Raw genomic sequence first — 22,897 nt, forward strand, 5'->3', positions numbered from 1 at the left:
ATTAAGGCCACAGTGTGTCACATCGTTTTCCACAAAGACTCAGTTGCTTCTTGGCAGCTCTCGTGTGAGCGAGAGGCTGCGGGAGCTGCGTCACACAGCCAGCAACACCTCTGCTGTCGTCTTGTTAGCTGCACTGACGCTGCGCATCAAGCCTCGATGCCGGCATGACTCACCTGTGCCAGTGATGTCAAGAGCGCTCCTCCACGCGGCTGTTTTTCAGACACCAGCGACCACACAGACACAAGAATCAGACCACCCGGTGGGATCAGCTTCGCTATTTTCAATTATTTTGAGGTTGATTGCTGTAACAAAAATCAAAAGCATTTGCAGTTTGAGTATGTTGAACTGAGCTTTACTGTGCAGGGAATCATTCAGTTGGTTATCCAGACTGAAATATACTCACCTGCCAGTTTATTAGGTACACCTTGCTAATACTGGTATAGAGCCCATTTTGCTTTCAGAAATGCTTTCATTCTTAATGGCAGACTCCTCAGAGATTTTGGGCTATATTGACATGAGAGCATCGCACAGTTGCTGCAGAACCCCCCACCCATGAAGAGAAGCTCCTGCTCCACCACATCCCAAAGGTGCTCTACCGGATTGACATCTGGTCACAGTGGAGGTCATTTAAGTACAGAGAACTCATTGCCATTCTCAAGAAACTATTTTGAGCCTTGTGAAATGGCATGTTGCTCTTTATGAAGCAGAAATCAGACAATGGGTACACTGTGGTCATAAAGGTGTGGAAATGGTTAGCAACAGTACTCAGGTAGGCTTGTTTATTAAATTAATCTGAATGCTGCAGCGGATTTGGAGACCTGGCCACATTTTTCCCATTTTCTTTTGGTGACTTTGTATGAATTGTAGCTTCAGTTTCCTGTTCTTAGCTAGCAGGAAGAGCACCTGCTGTTGTGTGCTGCTGCTTTATTCTATGAAGGTTTGATGTGTTGCACATTCAGAGATGCTCTTCTGCATACATTCGTTTGCAGAAAGTGGTTATTTGAGTTACTGTTGCCTTCCTCTCAGCTCAAAGCAGTTTTACTATTCTTCTCTGACATCTACAAGGCATTTCAACCAGAGAAATGCTGCTCAATGGATATTTTCTCTTTTGCAAACCATTTTCTGTTAACCCTAGAGATGGTTATGTGGGGAAATCCCAGCAGATCAGCACAGGCCAACCTATCTGGCACTAAAAACCATGCCTCATTTAAAGTTCATTTTGATGCTCGGCTGGAACTTCAGCAGGTCGTTTCGACCATGTCTACATTCATAAATGCACTGAACTGCTGCTGTATGATTGAATGATTATATATTTCTATTAACCAGCTGTTTAACATATGTACCTAATGAAGTGGCCAGTGAATGCATGTCTACACAAAATTGAAATGGCCTTAAAGACATTCATGTTCCTCAGAGGATGAAGTGCCTCCATCTGATCAAATGATCTGTTTATCCAGCACTTAGGTTCATTACATTCCCATCAGCCACAGCTGCACTGTGGTTTACTGCTAAATAGCAAATATTATCATGGTAACACACTCAGAGGGTGAACATGGCTTGGATTACACTGAGCATGTTAGTGTGCTGACATTCAAAGCAACAGCAACAGCTACAGTCTTGTTATTGAATTACAATCCCTCTACCATCTGGACCACTTCTAAAGTAGTAAATAGTGATTTTTATGTAAAAAAAAAAAATTGCAATTAGCTTTTTTTAAAATAGCAATTACATCCAAGTTAGTGTGTGATTATGAGAGACAGTCAATGTGGCAACAGATGAAGGGAGCCGCATCATCAATCAGCTGTCAGCACCATTAATTAGGGAGTTAAATCTTTAGGCTATTCTTAGATCTGTCTTTTTTCCTCTGTAACTCGGCTTAGCAACAGACAGCTGATCCAACTAAAGGCATAAAATAATTGCAGATTGTCTGTTAAAAGTTAAAAGACTTCACATTATCAGCATTCACTTTTTTTGCGATGTGATGATTGGTAGAATAGTTCTGATGAGCCATTTCTGCATATCATGTTTATTTGGCAACGTCACAAAGTTACAAGTGTTTGTGGTTCCAAAGGATAATCAAGAAAACTTCATATGAATCAGCAGTACATTTTTTATTAATGTTATCATTTACACATCCAGGCTTAAAAAGATTGTTTAAAATAGTGGCATATTTTTAAGAATAAGAATTAAGAAAAAATAATAGATTTCCATTCAGAACGGATGTATGTAAAATTATTACAAACCATTAGCTGGTTAGTAACCCATCTAAGCAGCTTTGCTTTAGATTAGAAGAGGATGACACCATGTGGAAAGTTACCGACTTTATTTCCAGCAGTTACTTGAGATCATGAACAACACAGGGTTTTACTTTCCATACGTGCCTTCAGTAGCAATGCAAAAACGAAATAACCAACAAAAGTAGATAAACATGGGCATGAAGTTGTGAACCCATGATTTATGAATATTGGTAAAGGAGGACTGCGAGATAGAAAGAATAAAAACCCTGATTGAAAATGGGCTATTCTATCTTTTTTCTGGGTCCCATTCCCCTGAACACTTAGATTTATTTAGAAAAAATCCAGTGGATTCTTTTAGTTGTCAAAAGTTTGTGTTTTCTAGCTGCATTTAAACATCACAGCGTATAAGAAGACCAGCTGCCTTACATTGACTTTGACGCTACATAGACAATAATTTGTGCAGTCATAGCCTAAAGAAAAGACACTCCTAGTGTCTTGTCAGAAACACAGAGAGCTTATGTGTAATTTACCCATGATTAACAGCGAGTGATATAGTCTATGGACTGAACAGACTGTTTCTACTGAATGCTCTGAACAGATAAATAGAGATTATATAGAAGTCTTTGAGAAACTTTTGCCATGTTGCTTGATTTAAGACTTCGGTAAATACTTGCCTCACATTATGTTCATTTCATGATTCATGGTCTTATTTAGAGTAAAACAGACAATGAAGCGGGGTTTGTGTGAGTCCGTATCATTGGTGTGCACTGTCCTCAGTTTTTCAGTAAGACCCACACTGGGGGATCCCAGATGGTGACAGCCAAAATGCTCAATGAGGCTTCAACAGTCCACAGACTGAATGGGTGAGTGAGTGACGTTATGGTGGCTTTATTATAATAGGTTCCAGGAAGAGGCTGATAAAAATCAAAACGCAAACCCGATACAAATTTGTCTGATCTCCCCCTCAGGGTCATTTCTCCAGAAAGCTTCCAGCACAGCTGCTTTTTTAAAAAGTCACTCTGTGGACCACCAACATCATGCATACTGCAGTTTAACCAGGGGAAATTTGCTCATTTAAATCAGATGAAGTTATTTATTTAATATGCCCATTCCCAGAACTTTGTGATCATTTAAGCTCTAAAGTCTATTTCTGCCTTTCATTTTAGACGAAAGAAACCGAAAAGCTGTATCAGCATCTGCACAGTTCATTCAGAGACATAGAGCTAAACTGCAGGTCCATTTCAATCCTGGGATCAGACTGATAGGTTTATGCATGCACCATCAAAGACTATCATATGAACACATACTGTCAGTCATACGTCAGGAGGAGACTTCATTTAATCTAGGTGACGTGAGTGTTCAGATGTCGTAGGAACTCTCCTCTTGTAGTTGTGTGTCCAGGGAAAACTGCCTGGCAAAACTCACAAATGTGAGACTGCAGAGCCACGTCCGACAACATCGCCCCGCCGGCTCCACCTTGGAAGTCATTAATCAGGTTGCAGCAGTCCATCACAGGCATCTAACAGAACCACAGAGAAGATGTATGTGAAGAGCGCAGTAAATCACAGTCACAGTGTAAATATCTACAGTTGTGGCTCGTCTTTTACCCTGATTGCGTGTAGAGTTCTGTCTCCAGCAGGATGATTTTGCTTTGAATTTCTGGATTCATTGGAAGAGGCTCCATGGCATCCCAAGGAGTCCAGTGGTAACAACAATGGGAATTTGTTCTCCGCCTTAACGCTTTCCTTTCTTTGAGAGGGCACATCAACACAGAGCTTGGACATATCATCAGCAAGGAGATCGGGGAAGCTCTTTGTATTTCTTGAAAAGTAATCAGCGCCACACTGTGCTGCAGGGATTTGTGTCACGGATGTTAATGTTTGAGGGTTCTCAAGGAGATATGCAGGGATTTCATCGGTAAACTGAACAGGAACGGACATCACATTACTGAATTCTCCATTAGGAATAGATGCACCTGCACAAAAATAGTTGTTTAAGGTTCGAAGCATTACGACTGAGAAGCTGTTTTAGAGCATTAGTGTTTTTTCATATGCAGACCTTGCTGTTTCTGCAGGGCTGTTGTGAGTTGATGCAGCAGAGCTGCCTGTTTCAGACAAAGTGACCTCAGGCGAAGAAACTGCTGGTAGAGCTCATTGTAAGCTTCCTCCATCTCACCAGCTCCAGGAATTGCAGGTAGTGAATAACACAGAAGGGTTAGCACTGAGCTGTAACGGACATGTATACAGATTTTAAATAGACTGTTGAGAAGAGGTGCAAACTACAGAAATAAACATGTAAGTTTCACATCACAGTGCTTTGAGTAAAAGTACTCTAAGCTAAGGCTGATACAAAGCAGGAAAACCTGCTATGATAATAAAGTTGGGGTAGGCTGATCACCGTGATTTACAATGTTATGATAGGATGACTGCTAATTAGCACTCAAGACAAAATAAAGCTGAAGCTAATGGGAATGACATGAATCATACATATGAAGGATTGAAAACTTATGTGGAAAAAAAATGCAGCAGCTCTAATTCACTAGATAATTTTGCTCTGACCTGTCAACCTCCAAAGAAGTTATAACGTTTCAAAAAAATGACACTCTGACAAAAAGAAGAAACGAGCATGCGACAGACAAGTTACAGGTCAGGTTTCACCTGCTAATAAAAAGATAAGAGCTGAGGTCGAGGTCACTGACATTTGAACTCGTCCAAGATTTTTAGTAGACGATTTCAAAATCCTAGGTGACTTCCTTCTTAAGTTATCACATTCACGAGATTTTCCGAAAACTTGACCTCTGACCTTGAGGTTGAGGTCACTGAGATTTGAACTCGTCCAGGATTTTTAGTTGATGCATCTATGGTATCAAGTTCAAACGTCGCCTCGGTCTCAAGTTATCGTATTCAAAAACTTGGATGTCCATGCCACCAATACCCTATCGGCCTTTTATGGCTGAGGGGTTAAAAAAAAGGTCTGGAAGGAAACTCTATGCTATAAATTTTTCTGTTAATTTGCTGAACACTGAAGTAATGTCTTGACTTGTTTCACTTTTTTAAACCCAGCATGCAAAATACAGGGAAGAAAGAGACACAACAGTAAAGGTAACTTCTTATCTTTTCTGAACCTCGATATCTGGAAGTGTACAAAGTGATATAATTCCTAATAGAGTTATACTGCATTTATAACTTATTATATTGGTTTGCTTACCCCTCTTAGGACTGTCTGCCCTCCCTCTTCCAGCAATTCAGGAGTTGTCATGTAAAGCTACATCCAGATTTGCCTCGGCTGTTTTGCATGTCATACAGGCCTCCTGTTTCATGTTCAAGAAATCAGACACCGTCTCACTATTTACATCAAGCCTCAAAGCCCATTTACTAAGCATAGATGAAGCAACACCACAGGTATGATAAGAGTCTAATGAATAATATGCTCAGCAAGTCTAACAACATATAGATTGTCTGAGAACAGCTAAACATAAGGAAGTAACTGTTAAAAAGAAAAGGAGGAAGTGAAACCTCCTGGGTATACAAAGGAACTTCAACATTTCAGTGTTACATGAGTGGCTGTAAAGTAGTTTTAAATAAAGACTGAGAAAAGAGGAAAGAGACGAGCTGCATTTTGTGCATAAAGAAGCATGAGAACAGCTTTGGTATCAGCTGATTGTTTGGCTGGCTCTGAAAAAGAGAAACCTGTCTGATCAATTCCTTCTTGAGCACTGAGAACATAACCTGGAACAAAACTGAGAAAACAAAATAAAAGGGTTTTCTTTTTTACATTTTCCAATAGGTCCCTGAGAAGTCAGTTTTTCAGGTATGAAAGAGAACCGAACAAAGTATTGGTGCAGTTCCTCTTCCAAAAGAGGAACACTGTGTGTGTGCCAGGTGCCATGTAGAAAGTTTACCAACAGACCAGGTGAAGCAGAAATCACAATCTCTCACAAAGCTCCAAAAATCAGCAACAAAACGTGTCCTTTTTTGTCTTTATATCTCCTTCAAACAGAAATCATTCCACCCATCTCAGCTGCTTTACATTCTCGCCAACATTCACGTTTCTTTCACTTTTTTTTCCTTGTTTATAAACAACTTCTGCACTGCGTGAATTATAATTGTGTAACTTGATTATAGAAACTAAACACATGCAAGTTTAAATCAAATTCCGCTTTAACCCCCGATAATCGCAAATCATGTAACGATAGTTCATGAATTACATTTGAATGTGAGCCTTACTTGCACTTAAAGCGATCGGCCATTCCAGACAGGAAGTGCACACACAAATGCTGATGTCAGGAGGAGTAGGCAAGATCCGCATTTTTCTCTCTCTCTCCCTCTCTCTCTCTCTCCCTCTCTGCGCAATGACGTCACTGCACTCACCTGCGCAAATCGCCCGTAAACCTTCCACTACAACCTGACACGTCCAACCAGGTTGCCTTCAAAATAAAAGACATGGAAACTCTCTGAACGGCTTTTATTTTGAAATACTCCTAAACTTTGTGATATCAAAAAAAAAATACTGAAGTACAAGTTTGCACAACACGAAACCATAAACCATCGGGAAAAAAATGTCATTATTACTCGTCAACAGTTATGTAATACCAAACTATCATTTTGACTTGATGTTGGTACTAGATTAAGTCCAGGGGGTCAACAAGGTCATTACACCATCTCCTCCTGGATATTGTTCATTCTTGTTGTAACTCACCTCACACAAATGTCAGTCTGAACAACAATAAAGCTACTTTCAGCTGTTCCCTTATTCACAAGACGTCACCACAGCAGGTAGCTCTGCATATTTGATTTAGGTAATTTTTGATGCCCTTCCTGATACAACCCCAAAGGCATAGTTTTTTTTTCAGTCTGAATCACAATAATACAAATAAATAAAAAATTATCCAACTGATAAAAGCTGCATCATTACTGTTTGAGACCAGCATTACGCTGAGAGCTCTGTGAAAGGCTTTGTCATGTCTCTGTTTCTCCAGGTCTATTCAGAACGTGTGTGTTTGCACGTGTGTTTGGCATTTGAGATGTTCAGCCATCTGTTGAATGTGGCTGATATCAATTTAAAAATAGATCCACATTAAGACAGCAGAGTCCTGGAAGCAGACTACCTTCCTTACTGCCCATCCAGTTATGAGGAGCCGCGAGAGAGTCAGCTCCTGACAGCCGACTTTACAGCCAGCGCCTTGTGATCTTAGAGAGGTGCCAACTAACTCAGTCTTCAGACTTCTTATGTAACCCTGCGTGAGGGCCAAGGGGCTCGCATCGCTATGAGAATCATGTCTTTGTCATGTCACTTCGGCTCCAGGAAGATTTTGTTGCCCTTTTTTAGCTTTTATTTTGCATTTGCCCAGCTAATCTAGTGTTTGCTGTGTGTCATCTAAGGCCACTTTAGATGCCCTAATTTTCCCCACAAAACTCTTGATTTCGTTTTTCACTTCAAAAACGAAGTGTTTTTGGATATAGGCTGTTATTTTACCCATTTCCAGTCTGGGTATAGTCTCTGAGATGGTTAAAAGAGATGCATGGCTATCGATCACTGCACGACTAAAATGGTAAAAGAGCTCGTCGTACTCACTGGAACACTAACCAGTCATGGAAATTTGTTGTTTGCATAAAAATAAATGATCCAGGAAAGAAAATTGCTCCAGCAGCAGTTTTCAGGCCAAAAAAAGAAATAAATAAAAAGATGACACACATGCCGGGCAGTGAGAAGCACACTGTGCAAATGTAAAGAATGTCCAGGCTCCATCTTTACACTGTATGAAGGTCTATATGTTATTTATGTTTAACAGCTCTTCGTGTTTCTGAGGACACATGAGATACTTCATCACTTCTGAAGCTATTAATGTGAAAGCATTCAAAAGAGTCCAATAAATCAATAATTTTAAAACAGGACTAACAGTTAGGCACTTGGACGGCACTTCTTTTCCATCAGACAGCCAAATGTTGATTGATGCAGTTGCTGAATGCTGGTCAGGTATACCCAACTGTCTGTGTGAGTGAGTGTGTGTGTTTTCAGGTTTGCACTGTGTTTGTTCTGACCTTGACACACATGCATGCCACACCCTTTCCTTTTCTACCACCTCCTCCTTCTTCACAACCACTTGATCTATAAGTTGGGGCTCTCTGAAGTGTGTGTGTGTGTGTGTGTGTGTGTGTGTGTGTGTGTGTGTGTGTGTGTGTGTGTGTGTGTGTGTGTGTGTGTGTGTGTGTGTGTGTGTGTGCGCGCGCGTGTGCGGGGGGGTCTTGCTGCGAATAACTTCCAGGCAGGCAGCCAGGAACTGTCATCTGCCAGTGCAACACTATCCATCCTGTCAATCTTGTTTTATAATTGTAACATTCTCATATTCTCCGGCTGAGCAGAGAGAAGTTTCCAACATAGACACATGCATTCACACACACAAAGGCACACACTTCTTTTTTTTTACCAGTTTGCTAAATGTGTTTCTCCACAATATTCACATCGTATTCATCATTTATTCAAGTGTATAAGTATTTCAAATAGCTCTATTTTAAATCTAGTAGTAATGTGCTTATATTCATTGACTTGTCTCCAAACTGGGAATACAGTAAGTCTGATGTATTCTCATAAAGCTTCTTTTTGTGAGAAAGCACATAAATATTATTTTTTTTTAAAAACAGCCTGTTTTTCATCACAGTCCTTTTTTTGGCACTGCAGTGCAGTAAATGAACAGCTTCTGCTGGTCCTGATGGAGTCAGTTTTTCTTAAATCTCATTGCAAAATACAGACCATCATCAGCAACCATCATAAAAGAAAGAAGTCAACCCTTTAAACTCTTTTATTTAACAATAATTCAAACTAAATCTGTCCCTTCATGATTAGACAGAAAGGCCATTTAAACCTTTACCAAGATGATTCTGTGTTGCTTTCAGCATCCTTTATAGTAAAATAAAAATTGAGCACATTAGTTTCAGCTTATTATATCAAGCCCATCAAGGGTCTCGTCAGTCTTTCACCTTTATTAAGTTGCCACCCAGCAAAGTTAATACCCAAGGACACAGCAACAAATACACAGAGCAAGAAGGTTTCCACAGTCTCTTCTTTTCACACGCTTCAGAATGATAATTCAGCCGGCTCACCAATCAGTTACGATTTTAATCCGGCCGCGACTAAGAGCTTTAGAGCGGTGATGTGGAGCATACAGTTATCACAGAGATGGCATGAGCAATGACGTCTGCCAACTCATTTATCACCGGACACTCTTAGTGAGGGAGACCAGATCCAATTACAGAGGTCTCTATGGGCTCAACAATGGTCTGCTAAAAATACACCCAGAGAGGCTTTTCCACACTCAGCAGCACACCCACACACAACCTGATACTGTTTCACAATATACATGTATGTATATCTTCGCTCTGGGTGTTTATTTTTGTCATTATCAAAGGTAAGACTAAGAGATTCTGCTCTATTCTGAGACTCTTTAGAAAATGTGCAGAAATGTGGCGAGTGACGCGTGCACCTGTGTGTAGGCGTGTGTACATGAACAGGTATAGAATAAAAAGAAGAAGGCCAAAGGAAGCACACAGGGTCCCCCGTGGAGCGCTGAATAGAAAGTTATTTACAGCTCAGTCCATCAATAAACGACAGGTGCAGCATCCTCACAAACAGACGTATTAGCTTTCCTCCCGCTGGAACAATATCATCTCTAGCAGTCGGCCGCTGTCTCTCTCTCTCGCACACTCACTCTCTCAAACATCTCTATGACAGCGATGGAACCAAGTCATGTTACTGCTGTATTTTATAATGACACTAAAGCAAGAGAATGCCAGTTAATTCCTGTTTTTATTTGATTCATTCGTTGACTTTTTCTTCCAGCAGTTCCAGGAGTAATTCAAGCTTTCGGAGCTTTTTCAATGGTTTATCTGACAAATAATATGGTTTCCTCTAATATAGATCATTAAATATGCTTGTGTTATGATTACTTTTTGGTGAGAGAAATTCTAGAATTTATTTAGTAGGGTACCGGTCACTGTTTAGCAGGTACACACATGTGGCCACTTTATTAGGTACAAGTTCACCTGGTAATTAATGCAGTCTAATCAGCTAATCACATGGCAGCAACTCAGTGTATTTAGGTGTTTAGACATGGTCAAAAACCTGACGAAGCATCAGAATGAGGAAGAAACATGTTTCAGCGCTCATAGGTGCCAGACAGGCTGGTCTGAGTATTTCAGAAACTGCTGATCTGCTGGGATTTTCCCACACAATCATCTGTACGATTTACAGAAACTCGTCCAAAAACAGAAAGGATTCAGTGAGCGGCAGTTCTCTGGGTGAAAACGCCTCCTTGAGGTCAGAGGAGAATGGCTAGGGTGCTTTGAGTTGATAGGAGGGCAACAGTAACTCAAATAACCACTTGTTACTACCAAGGTATGCAGAAGAGCATCTCTGAATACGAAACACAGCAAACCTTGAAGCAGTGGCAGACGACCAGTTGAATAGTAACGTCAAATTTTGTATAAACAACATGAGAGTAAGACACTAACAACAATAAACTAAACTAAACACTGCTCAAGTATCGATCCATGTCCTTAGTACACCTGTTCAACTGCTTGTTAATGGAAAGATCTAATCAGCCAATCATGTGCCTTTAGGTGTAGATATGGTCTATACCAGGGGTCCCCAATCCCAGTCCGCGAGGGCCAGTGTCCCTGCAGGTTTTAGATCTCACCCTGGGTCAACACACCTGAATCACATGATTAGTTCATTACCAGGCCTCTGGAGAACTTCAAGACATGTTGAGAAGGTAATTTATCCATTTAAAGCAGCTGTGATGGATCAAGGACACATCTAAAACCTGCAGGGACACCGGCCCTCGTGGACTGGGATTGGGGACCCCTGGTCTACACTACCTGCTGAAAGGCAAACTGAGCATCAGAATGGGGAAGAAAGGTGATTTAAGTGACTTTGAACGCAGCATGGCTGTTGGAAGATTCATCTGACGAGCCTTGATTTCTGCTGTAACATTCAGATGGGTCAGTTTGCTGTAAAAAGCATAAAAGCATAGATCCATCCTCTCTTGTATCAAACGTTCAGGTTGGTTGTGGTGTACTGGTCTAGGGGAAATATTCTTGGCGTACTTCCAGCCACTTAATACCAACTGAGCATTGTTTAAACACGACAGCTTACTTGAGAACTGGACCATGTCCACCCCGTTATGACCACAGTGTACCAATCTATTGATGGCTGCTTCCAGCAGCATAACAAACCATGTCACAAAGCTCAAATCATCTCAAAGTGGTTTCTTGAACATGACCAAAATCATCAGATCTTAGTCTTAGAGCGCAGTTGAGATTGGGTGGAGATTCTCATCATGGGTGGAGGGCTGTGCAACAACTGTGTGATGCTTTCATGTCAATATGGACCAAAATCTCTGTTGAATGTTTTCAGCACTTTGTTGGCAGTTCTGAAGGCAACCAGAAACTAGCAATTTATAACTAACAAAGTTGCCAGTGAGTGGATATGGATTTCTGATAGGGGGGTTTTGCCATTAGCTTATAAATAAACCAGTGATTATAGTCTATTGTACACAAGGACAGCTGTAGACACCAAGGACGAGTTGTCATTTCTGTTATACTTAATTGAAATCCACCTGAATGCCGCACATATAGTTGGTCCATTGTAATTTAAAGTTTCCACAGACTTATAGGCACACAGTGTCCACACATAGCCTCTTCCCCACCATCTGATGACAAAATTTATGTTATGTGGCCAAGCAAACTAAAACACTCGTGTCAGGACTTTACTCTCTTGTCTAAACACGGTCCTTTCTAACTCCAAAAATTAATTTGGCAGCAGCCTAAGCTTTAATGTTGAGCTTTCAAAAGCTAAAGTCCAGAACGGCAGGAGACTTCACAGTACCTTTGTGCATTACTTATATGGAGATGATGGCTACTGAAAAAAATAGATACAAATTAACTCTCCATCTTTAAGTTAAAAATTTAATCTGTCCAAAATCTTTGAAACTAAGACTTTCCTAACTTTGCTAATTAGCAAATGTTATGATAAGCTATGATTTCTTTATTATGGAACATTAGGTAGTCATAATATGAAACACAAGGTAGTAATGCAAAATGTAGTTCCTTTGTGCCACTGACAAAAAGGCACGGGCCAAATTTATTTAATGAAAACTTTAGCATGTGGCCACAGCTATACAGTAGCTATATTTCTGCAAAGTAACTATCAGGTTATTGAATGAATATACTCAAAATTAAATTGCCTTGAAAAAAGCTTATGCAACACCATTCTGGACTATAAAGCATGTCACGTATCAAGAAACACTGTAAATGTTATTCATTCTCAGACCTTTCGTCTGCAGAAGATGCAGAAGCAAAAGTGAAGAAGGTTTTTGGAGTTTGGCACGCGTGTATAACAAATCACCATGACAAGGGTGTGTGAGGGGTGGATGGCAGAGGCTGAAGGCGGCGTGTAGTATGTCAGGTCAAAAGTTAAGGAACAAATAGCATCTCCAAAGGGTAGCTTTCCACTTTTGGAAAAAGGTGGTGTCAAGAAACACTGCGATATATTCACAGGAGGATATCTTTTCAACGTTGGTTAGACTAATCTGAAGGGACGGCATGCCTGAGTCGACATGGATATGCGACCAGTTAAACTGAAAAGAAACACTGAAAGTCAAAACAGATTATCAAGTCAGATAAAAGGAGGATACTTTTCGTAACAATTAAAGGAACTCTCAGAGCCGCCGCGTTTGTCTGAGTTCTTATGAAACGAATCGCCTGCTGCTCTCATTACGCCTGACTTGGGCAGCACGTTTGCCATTTTGTAACATAATGAACACTTCTTGCCCCCTCCTCTTTTCTTCCCTTGTCACTTTTTTTCCACTGTGTCTGCCAACACCAAAATCCAGCTGACCAGTACGTGGTGTACAGTAGGATCATGTGTCGACTGGCTGAATGCAGCCGCGGCTACAGATCGCTGTGGCTGAGAGCGCCGCGGTGTCGTCTTCCTCCCATCAAGGGTGCTGCCAACATTAACACCATGTATGACAAAACAACACGGACTTGGTGAAAAGGACTTTGTTTAGTCACTTTTCATCACATCATTAATATGTAACAAGTAGCAGCACAGTAGGCAGTGCCTTAAATAAAGTCTAAGCGCTGTTTCTTGCACTGAAACCACCAACTAGCTGACAGTTTTGTTCTTATAGCACAACAACATTGAATCTACTTAAATGTCTGACATACTTTTTTTAAATACACAGCTCTGAGAGGCTGGATTTAGACACAGTCATGCTTTGAAGTTAATGCTAACAGCAGCTTGCTAACTTATCAACAGTGTTGGCATGCTAGCATTCAGTCCTGGAGGTCCCCGCCGTGCTGTTCTAAAAATGCAACAAGGGCAACCTGGCAGAGTCAGCGAGGAGGCCGCCACGTACTGGTGCAACAAGGACTAGTGTGTAATTCTTAATTTCGCTGCATCAAATTTGAGGAGGTTTTGAACCTTTGAGTCATAACGCTGTTATTTGTTCTAATTTCCATTTCAGTGAGGGAGGAAAGCATTTTGCTTACATTTTTCAAATCTCATTCGGGCCTCTCTTTCTCAAGTGTCTCTTTAATGGACCTCAATGCTTATGGTTTCACAGCTACTGCATGACTTTAGGTTTCTATTTTAAGGTGGAAATTTCCAATGTACACTGAAGGATAGAGATCTCAACCATGCTAGCAATCTTAGTTTAACCTAAAAGCCATTTTTGGCTGCTCCCTTATTCACATGGGATCATCAGGGTAGGTAGCTCTGCATATTTGCCTTGGCAGATTTTTACACCGGATACCCTTCCTGACACAGCGCCCAAGGGATTCATGTCTCCTGCCGGGATCAAACCAGGGACCTTTTGCTGTTAAGTAAGCGGGGACCTTATGCTGTGGTGTAACCCCATCACAGCATAGAGCTCTTACTCATTCATCTTACTTTAACATATGATGAGAAATAAAGAAAGGAACCCACAATTATTAATTAATTATAATTGACTGTCAATATCCTGATAGTCCATGTGACACAAACAAACCCACTGTTTACCAATAGCTAAGAATTGTTAAAAACTACCTTCCTAATTATTTCTGTGGTCATTTTTAACCCTTTTCAATAAGTATAACTGTATATTCATGGGCTCTCTTTAGGCTTAAAAGTTACTTTTGGCTGCTCCCTTATTCACAAGGAGTCACCACAGCACAGTAGCTCCACACTTTTGATGAGACGAGTTTTAACATCAGATGCTCTTCTTGACACAATCCCATTTGCTTCTCGTGGAATAAGAGATGTATTGCTTTTTAGGTGAACGTGTAAACTGCTAAATTATCATCTTTTAACCAGTTTTTAGATAATTGTAGAAACTCTAATCTGTGCAGTTTTTTTTTTTTTTTTTTCTCTGTCCCATTTGGTTCTTTAGCCGTCAGAATTGTTGTCTGAAGACCAACAAGGATACCAAATGGATTTATTCTGCCAAATGGATCATCATGGCATTGCCGTATTGGTCCATTTGATCAAACTTTGTTGTTATTATTTATTTTATTTTCAGTTGTTACAGATGGGACAGACATGACTGGGGGATAGGAAGGGAGAAAGAAAGAGAGGAAGGAAAAGAAAAACAGAAGGAAAAGGGACAGTGAGAAAGGGCACTTACAAAGACAAAGAGAAAGAAAAAAATCTCCTGGATCACCTGTTGAGAGAAAAAGAAGAAGAGAAGACAAAAAAAAAAAACAAACAAAAACAAAGCAACATACTAAACACAACACCATCACGTTAATCTAGCTGAGTGTGAACAGCAGTAAATACTAAATATTGAATGTTGTTGTGCAGCACGCAGGACAGACAGCGCACAATGTGCTTTGAAGTAGCAGCTAAGAAAGGTGTAGTTTATGTCTACGAACAGTGAACACCCGTGTGCACACCTGTGTGGATCAGCGCGCTTGTATACAAAAAAGGTTTCCCATGTAACGGTCTGCTAGAGGGTGTGGAGGCCCATAGCCCCGTCCCCAGGGCATGAAGCAGGCATGGAGGAGATCCAGGCTCCAGACATCCAGAGGCCCCAGAGTGCGAGAGCCCAAGGAGTACCACGGAGGGGCATCCGTGCCACCTTCCTGGGAAGGGATGAGGAGATCCCCAGACGAGGGGTCACCCAGTAGCCACGGAGCAGAAGCCAGAGGGGGCTGCACTGGCGTGCCCGCCGGCTCTGCCGGCAGCCAGCTGTGCCAGAGTGAACCGAGTTGCAGGCCCCGAGGCCGGAGGCCCGAGGCCCCCTAATCTGTGCAGTTACCTATTTCCTAACATTTAAACAAAGTCAATTCAAGGTGATTTCCAAAAGATTTAATATCAAGTATTCGCTGCCTTTTAATTTTTTTTGTTTTTGCACCATTTTACAAAAGGCCGGGCATTATTTTGCACGCACACAAACACATACAGAAGAAGTACTTTTCATACCATTTGAACACTCAAGTGCTCGTAGCTGCTCACGTCATCACGTTTCACTGTGATTCCTTAAGAATTTTCTTTCGGTCATTTTGAAATCAAAATATAAATCTAACATGTATATAAAAAAAAACAACCAAAACAAAACTGCACAATTCTGAAAAATATGGAAGACAGGTGGAGAGATTTACAGTCACAGAATTGAGGTCCACAACATGTAACGTATCTGATGCCTAAGACAAGAAAACAGTTAATGTCTGCCTGTGAATTTGCATTTTCTGGCATTAATTTATACAAATCATACAAGACTCGATCTAGTTAAATCTGGACGGCGCCACCGTGGTTCTAACGTCCATGCCTCTGTAACATAACAATTTAATTTGACATGTCTTAAACAGCCTGTCATAACTTGATGACCTTCCAGTTTAAACAGTTTGAAGTACTGGACACTCTTTGACATACTGCATTAACACTAGCAACACTAACACTTGAATTCTGAGAGTGACTCATGCCTGTGATAAAAGGGCCTTGCTATATGTGATGTTTGGAATAAAGGTTCACTTAGTGTGGTTGATGGAGTGAGGTTTTATGAAAAGGCACTTTGTATTTTCACTTAGCAAGTCAATTTTCATTCTTACATAAAGCCCGAGAAGTCTGTCGTCACAGGTTTATGCAGTTTAACAGGAGAGCCGCCTGAATCAGCCTTTAAAAGGTGCTGAAAAGTGACAGGTGAAGCGATATGGCAGATTATTTTCTTTAGCTTAAGGCAATTAGGTTTTTAACTGGTAGTATCAAAATAAAAACTTTGGTAAACTTTGGTCCAAGACCTTCCACATGAGCACGTTTAGTACAGCGGCTATAGTTTCCATAGAAAGATATAAGTAAGTATTTCATTGTGGAAAAGTGGGACTCTTTCACAACTGCCTGTCTTCCCTACTCCGTAATCTCCAATCTCAGCCTCTGAGTGGGCCAATCAAGCAATTCTGAAAACATACTTTAAAAAAATTAGTGTGTTTCTGAGTATTTAACACTGCATGGCATCTACCATGATATCCATGTGTTATAGGCTGCATAGCAGGACAACATTCACAAATAGCACTGCAAAAAAAGTCACCTTTACCAATGCACACGAAATATATATAAACAGTGTCATGAAATATCAATCTTTTACAGCATTCACACAGGTACTATATTTAATAGCACTTAAAGTTAAAAAAATAATGGTCTCTTTAACTATGCTAGCACACCTCCGTATGCTAGAAGGAGGTTTAGTAGAGTGGAGTGAAAAACCTCACGTTTGGTGCTTTCGACCTCCTTTGTTCATTTTAAAACGGCAGTGTATCCATAAAGATTTTCTCCACTATCGGAGGAGGAGGCACCAGGTCCTCCAGTTTCAGGTAGAAGATGCGCTGCAGGCCTTGTGTGCACAGAGTCCTCAGTTCAGGCAGTTTGCCCAGAAGGCGAGACTGATAGTTGGGTTGCGTCCGGCTCAGTTCTGATCCGTTTCCACTCACGTGTTCCCTTAGACAAGTGATGAGGTGACTTTGAAAGTCCTCGACCCGCTTGGGCTCTTTGAGGCCGTGACGATCTAAGGGCAAAAGAAGTTTCCATGAGAAACCCCAAATATAACGACAACCTTGAAATGCGATGAAATTCACTAAAAGCAGACAAAGCTTCTTTACCGGTGATGATGACGAGGGCTGCGAGGCAGGAAAACAAGGAGACGTCTAAGTTCAAGCGACGAAGGCTGTGCGAGAAATCCACGATGGAGTCGATCCAGTCACCGAAACTGCGAGCGCACTGTAGTCGGTGGAGCACCACGCCATTGCAGAAGATCAGCTCATTCTTTTCTGGATCTGACCTGCATTATTTTAAACCATTACGTCAGTGAGAGCATTGACCAACGTGAAGGAATGTAGTAAAATAATAGTGAACAACACATTTTTTTTAACTGCAGAAGAAAGAACACTGACCTGTAAGCCAGGCGCAGGATAAAGAGTTCAACAAACGCAGATTCGAGGAGCAGCTCCTGGTCTTCTGTGCAGAAGTCCATGAATCCTGGGATGGATTGAGCCCATTTCCTTATCACATCCAAGGAACCAGTCAGTAGATCATAGAACTGCTGGATATCACCAGCATCCTCCTTCTCTTTCGAGCTGTCTGCTGTCTCCCGGTACTGAGGAGGAAAAAAAGTGAAAGGTTAGTTAGCTAAAGAGATTTTCAGAGGTTTATTTAGTTTTGTTGGTTTGACTCTACATTGTCACCAGTGTAAATTCAAATTAAGAAGATATGGGTGAGCTACAAGTTTTGAGTTACCTTGGAATAGTCAAGCTTTCCGATGGTTGGGCTTGAGTCTAGATGAGCCCTGACAAGCGAAGCTATGATGTTGACACTGGGGGTCGTGGATGAAGCCTCAACTGGGATCTTGGGTTTGGAGGGCAGGCGACCTCTGCGACCTTTAAGGCTGTCCGTACGAACAACTAAAAGAGGACAAGGTGAGGAATATGTTTATGACTCCTACATGGCTCTTTCAGCATTTGAAAAACAAAAGCTGTATCAGCTGACGTTTCCCTTTTTCTTCAACTGTCAATGTAAAGCTCCGGTTACATATGTCTCTGATCTTCCTGGCTTTGCTGCTGCAAAACTGTCATTACTAACCCCGATTTGTGGCTGTCATGCATTAGCCACTGCAAGCTCTGAAAGAGTATCACATTGCATTACCTTCTTTGACCATTCCCACTGCAAGACATTTCTGGAAACGACAGAACTGGCATCGGTTTCTCCTCCTCTTGTCCACTGGACAGTCTTTATTGGCAAGGCACACATACTTTGCATTTTTCTGGACAGTTCGCTGTCAAACACACACAGAAAACACATTAATATGGAATCATAATGTGGCAAACATATATGACTGCAAGTGACTGAAATGCACAAGTCTTATTTTTGTTTATAGCATCAATTTCTGATCACCTGCAACCCTGACTTGGATGAGTGGTTAAGAAAACAGATTAATGGATTTCTGATCAATCAACTGTGGGCCTCTCTTAAACAAAGATACAGTGATAACTGGTACATTGCTGCTCAGTTTAAGTGTTAAAAATATTTTTAAAACAATGTAATAATTTTATTATTTGCCAATACTGAAGCTGTGCACTTGTTTCTTATGTTAGCACACACCAAACTCACTTTAAAAAAATGTGTTTTTTGAAGAATTGTCGCCGTGATTGCACAGTTAAAAAAATATAACATGACTGCTCTCTGGTGGATGTGGTTTGCTCGCTTTGTCAGGGGATCTAAATCATCTTAAATATATGAAACATATGTGCACATATGCATAATTACTGCAGTTTTTTTGTTACTTGTTGCATACATGACACACACACTGATATATCAGCTATGACTGCAGGTTTATTCTCCTTAGAATCATAATGATTGCAGCATTATGTACTCAGTCAAACAAATCTGTAATCTTAAAGCTGCTAAATATCTTTTTTTTTACCTTGAAAAAACCTTTGCATCCCTCACAGGTGCGGACTCCATAGTGCTGGCAGGAAGCGTTATCACCACAAACTGCACAGCGACTCTCGCTGGATCCTGGGTTTGGCGTTTTAGGAGACATCATGGCACCCTCCGCTGTCTTGGGGCTTTCTAGAAGTCTATGCTCCAGAGAAACTGGGGGGCAGTGAAGTGAGGAGACATGCTGCTGAGGAGACAGGAAGAAGTGGTCTTCCTGGCTCGGCTGAGCATCCTGGTGCTGCTGCCCCATGGGGGAGTGTTGCTCTGGTGCAGAGCTGAAGGTGAAAAAGGAGAGCTGCTGAGCTATGGCGGCCTTGTCAGCCACAGAGGGCAGGGGGGCTGAGGGGTAGGGGCTGAAAGGGGAATCCCAGACAGGTGCAGACTCTGTCTGAAAGCTTGGTGTTGGAGGAGAAGCAGTGGCATAGACTGGGCTGCCATAGTAGTCAGAGCTGCATGACGACAGCGTTTCATCAAGGCAGTTGAGTGCAAAGGATCCTGGGTAGCAGCCATACACCTGGAGATCATCGAGCTTGAAGGCCTGGCTGTGCATCTGAGAGCTGGTGCTTTCAGCTACTCCTGTGTGGCTGAATGAAACCGTAGAGGCAGGAGGAGAGGTGGTAATCTTACAGGAATATGCATCAAACTCCCCAACATAGCCATTTCCAACCAAAGTGTTGATGCTGGGCAATGAAGATGTGGACAGCTGGTCCTTTTGGCCACTGAAGTCCATCACCAGTGTGGCACTGAGGTCAGGATTCAAGAACTCAGAGCTGAAGTAGTTGTCATGGGGCAGGGATGCATACTGGGTTTGTACACAGGGCATTGCTAGGAAAGAGAAAGCCAACATTTAAAACCACTAAAATAAATCCTTAAAGATAAATACTGATTCATTTCTGGGTAACAAACGTGACTTTATTAAATTCTCTATCTAAACACTGACTGCATCTTTGTGAGGTAGATTTAAAGCAACACAGTCTAAGTCAGATATTCCCATCTCAAATTAGTGCAGTAAATATGACTTTGTGATCATTTTTCAAAATAAAACCAAGTGAGTTAAATCACCCGAGAGAAATGGCCCCAATAACTGACTCTTTAAACATGTGTTAGAAACTAGATATTGCTACTGGATATAGAGCTATATGGGGCTTTCTAGAAGTCTATGCTCCAGAGAGAAATGTTGGTCAGCATTTCTTAATGCTTCCTCTATAACAATGTAAACAGAGGGCAACATTAACACCTGAAATGTCCGTCTCATTTCCCCAACATGCCTCTAACTTCATCAAGAGGCCTATCCGTCCCCTTGAAAAAAAATGCAGAGGGTGGTCCAGCTTAGCAGTCAGGTATTGTCAGATATTGTGTTACTGGCTGTTAACGCTCTAAAAACCTTCTTCAGTAGAGGGCAACCCCTCTTTCACAACGCCTGTACTGGGGTGTGTTGCAGATTGTATGTCAGGGTGGGCTGACTGCCAGCTGAAATGGGAATAGTGGCAAAGCCTGTTTATGTGCATGCGTGTGTGCATGGGTGGATGGGTGTGTATCTACAAGTGTCCTTACTTCTTCATTTTATAGTTTTTTATTTTTTTTTTTCACAATACAAAAGCTGAACAGCTATATTTGACTTGTGGGGAAACAACACTGCCGCAGGGCCCAAATAATTTTCAGCATGTAAATGCAAACAATTTTATGAATCTTCTCATTTCCCAACAGTGTTATAGAGCATGAACGCCATTAACACAAGCACATACTGACAACAGAGGACAAAATTTGAACAAATGGAAATAGTAGAGTCACTGCAGTCATATTAGTACTTGCAGATACTGTAAAATGTCCACGTTAATGTCAAAATACACTCCCATAATTCACTTCATCATATTATAAGAATTAAAAGAATATCAGTCTGCACTGTTTAAGTTTATTATGGCTAAATGTAACACTCATAACCTTTCTTTTATACCAGCGAGGGTCTAGCCAAATCAAGTGGACACTTAAAATCATGACCTCCGGCAGGTAGTTGAACTAGAGCAAATATGACATCATTAGAAAATTACTTTTTATATCAGTAAGTAAACTGATGCAAACCTCAAGCTACTAAGAACCATTTTGCCTTATGAGCTTAAGCTATGACAGAGATACTTATTAAGAAGTAAAGATGCAAACATGCGCATCTAACAGCAGCAGTAATAAATAAAAAACAATAACAACTCACTAAAAGTCCACTTTTTACTCACCTGGTTTATGCAAATATCCCGAATTTGACGTTTTTCATTTATTCCAAATTAGAGAAAAAACGATAAATGTCACCTCGGTTAGCTTCTGTCAGCACACACACTCATTCAGACACATTCACACAGAACACACTCCGGGTCAGACCGAGGCAGACGGGCTCCACTCCGCTACACTCTTGTTTTATTTTGGGCTGCATCGACAAAAAGGCGTGTCTGTGCCCAAACATGGTTTTGGGGCGGTGGAACGTTCCGGGTCGGCAGCCAATCAGCTCAGGCCTCGACGCAGACGTTCTTCCGTGTGACGCACGCACGGGATTCCATTGACGCAAGATCCGAGGGAGCGTACGTGCTAAAAATAAACCGCAACGAAAGCGGCACTCACGTGGGGCTATTACTGGATGAAAAATTCTAAAAATATCCGCAATTTGGAGGCGCAGACGTTTTTTTTGCCTGGAAATGTAGATATTATACAAGTTTACACCAGCGGGGTGTGTTATCAGGTATCAGACTGGGAAACACCTGCATATTTTCTTTTCAATTTTTCAGAAAATAAAAAGTCTCTACTGTTTCGGAACTAAACGCTTTGGGGGAAAAGTATCACGAGCACTTTTAAGCGTTTTAACTGGAAATATAATTTTTACTTGTTATGTTTTTATATTTACTTCATACTTTTACTCACATTTTTTTAATTGCTGAAATTATTCAAGAGTACGTCCATTACAACTTTTAATTAGAAATGCAAAATTAATTATTATTATTAATAAGACTGAGTGGCAGCAGAGTGAAAAAGGATAGCTGAGGCTAATCGGGGATGACGAGATAAAGCGAAAGTAAATATAAAAAACACGAGACAATGACTCTAACATATTAAAATGTGGCGTACAAGAACATTTGGGGGCAAGCAAGGAAAAATAATACAAGCAACCGTACTAAAAATTAATAAATAACTGGAATACAAATGGGAATACAGTGAAACAAAGTCCTAAAGGCTCAAAATATGAAGAAGGAATATAAAAATAAAACGTATCAGAAACCAAACAGAACATCAGATAACAAGACTTCAGTCAAGACTCAAAACTCCATGTCCAAACCCGGGACTATGAAACACATTTCCAAAAATGTCAGTGACTTCTTGAAGCATATTGACTGTTAACACTGTAAACGTCTCTGGAGCTGTCAGTTACCTTGATAGATCTGTAATATTCAAACAGAAATTTGTTTAGATTATGTTTCTGAGATCAAAAATGGCTTTTAAATCTCTTTGACTTTATTATGCACTTCTGTTTCAAGAATATAAAGACCCTGAGTCCTGTATAAACTATTCTCAAAACCAACAATTTACACTTATATTTACTTTGTAAATTTGTCAGCATTAGTTTAAACATCACTAAATACCCACCCACACGCTCTTGAACACTTGAACCCTCTCTGGGGATACTTGGGCATGATCCAGCTTGCGTAAAGAAAGTGAGG

General features: G+C 40.9%; 2 protein-coding genes across 7 annotated transcripts; both read right to left on the reverse strand.

Moving 5' to 3' along the window:
• Positions 1-2,010: 2,010 nt before the first annotated feature.
• On the reverse strand, positions 2,011-6,572 carry zgc:113184 (uncharacterized protein LOC553745 homolog). Of its 6 annotated transcripts, none has more exons than XM_039612419.1 (5): positions 6,464-6,572; positions 5,445-5,547; positions 4,296-4,415; positions 3,845-4,212; positions 2,011-3,756 (listed from the first exon to the last, which is right to left on the reverse strand). In XM_039612419.1, the coding sequence occupies exons 3-5, from the start codon at positions 4,405-4,407 to the stop codon at positions 3,580-3,582; spliced, it is 657 nt and encodes a 218-aa protein (XP_039468353.1). In that variant the 5' UTR covers positions 4,408-4,415; positions 5,445-5,547; positions 6,464-6,572; the 3' UTR covers positions 2,011-3,579. The 6 variants fall into 6 exon arrangements, with proteins under 6 accessions (XP_039468353.1, XP_031607886.1, XP_039468352.1 ...); XM_031752026.2 differs by having other exon boundaries at positions 4,296-4,462; XM_039612418.1 differs by lacking the exon at positions 5,445-5,547 and having other exon boundaries at positions 6,464-6,558.
• Positions 6,573-15,566: 8,994 nt separating this feature from the next.
• LOC116329890 (probable nuclear hormone receptor HR38) lies at positions 15,567-21,580 on the reverse strand. The gene is made up of 7 exons (XM_031752015.2): positions 21,428-21,580; positions 19,183-20,024; positions 18,405-18,534; positions 18,000-18,163; positions 17,657-17,859; positions 17,366-17,544; positions 15,567-17,271 (listed from the first exon to the last, which is right to left on the reverse strand). Exons 2-7 carry the CDS (start codon positions 20,020-20,022, stop codon positions 17,009-17,011), a joined length of 1,779 nt encoding a protein of 592 aa, XP_031607875.1. The 5' UTR covers positions 20,023-20,024; positions 21,428-21,580; the 3' UTR covers positions 15,567-17,008.
• Between the last annotated feature and the right edge of the window lie 1,317 nt (positions 21,581-22,897).

The sequence above is a fragment of the Oreochromis aureus genome, linkage group 5 (genome assembly GCF_013358895.1).
Source record: "Oreochromis aureus strain Israel breed Guangdong linkage group 5, ZZ_aureus, whole genome shotgun sequence".
NCBI lineage: Eukaryota > Metazoa > Chordata > Actinopteri > Cichliformes > Cichlidae > Oreochromis > Oreochromis aureus.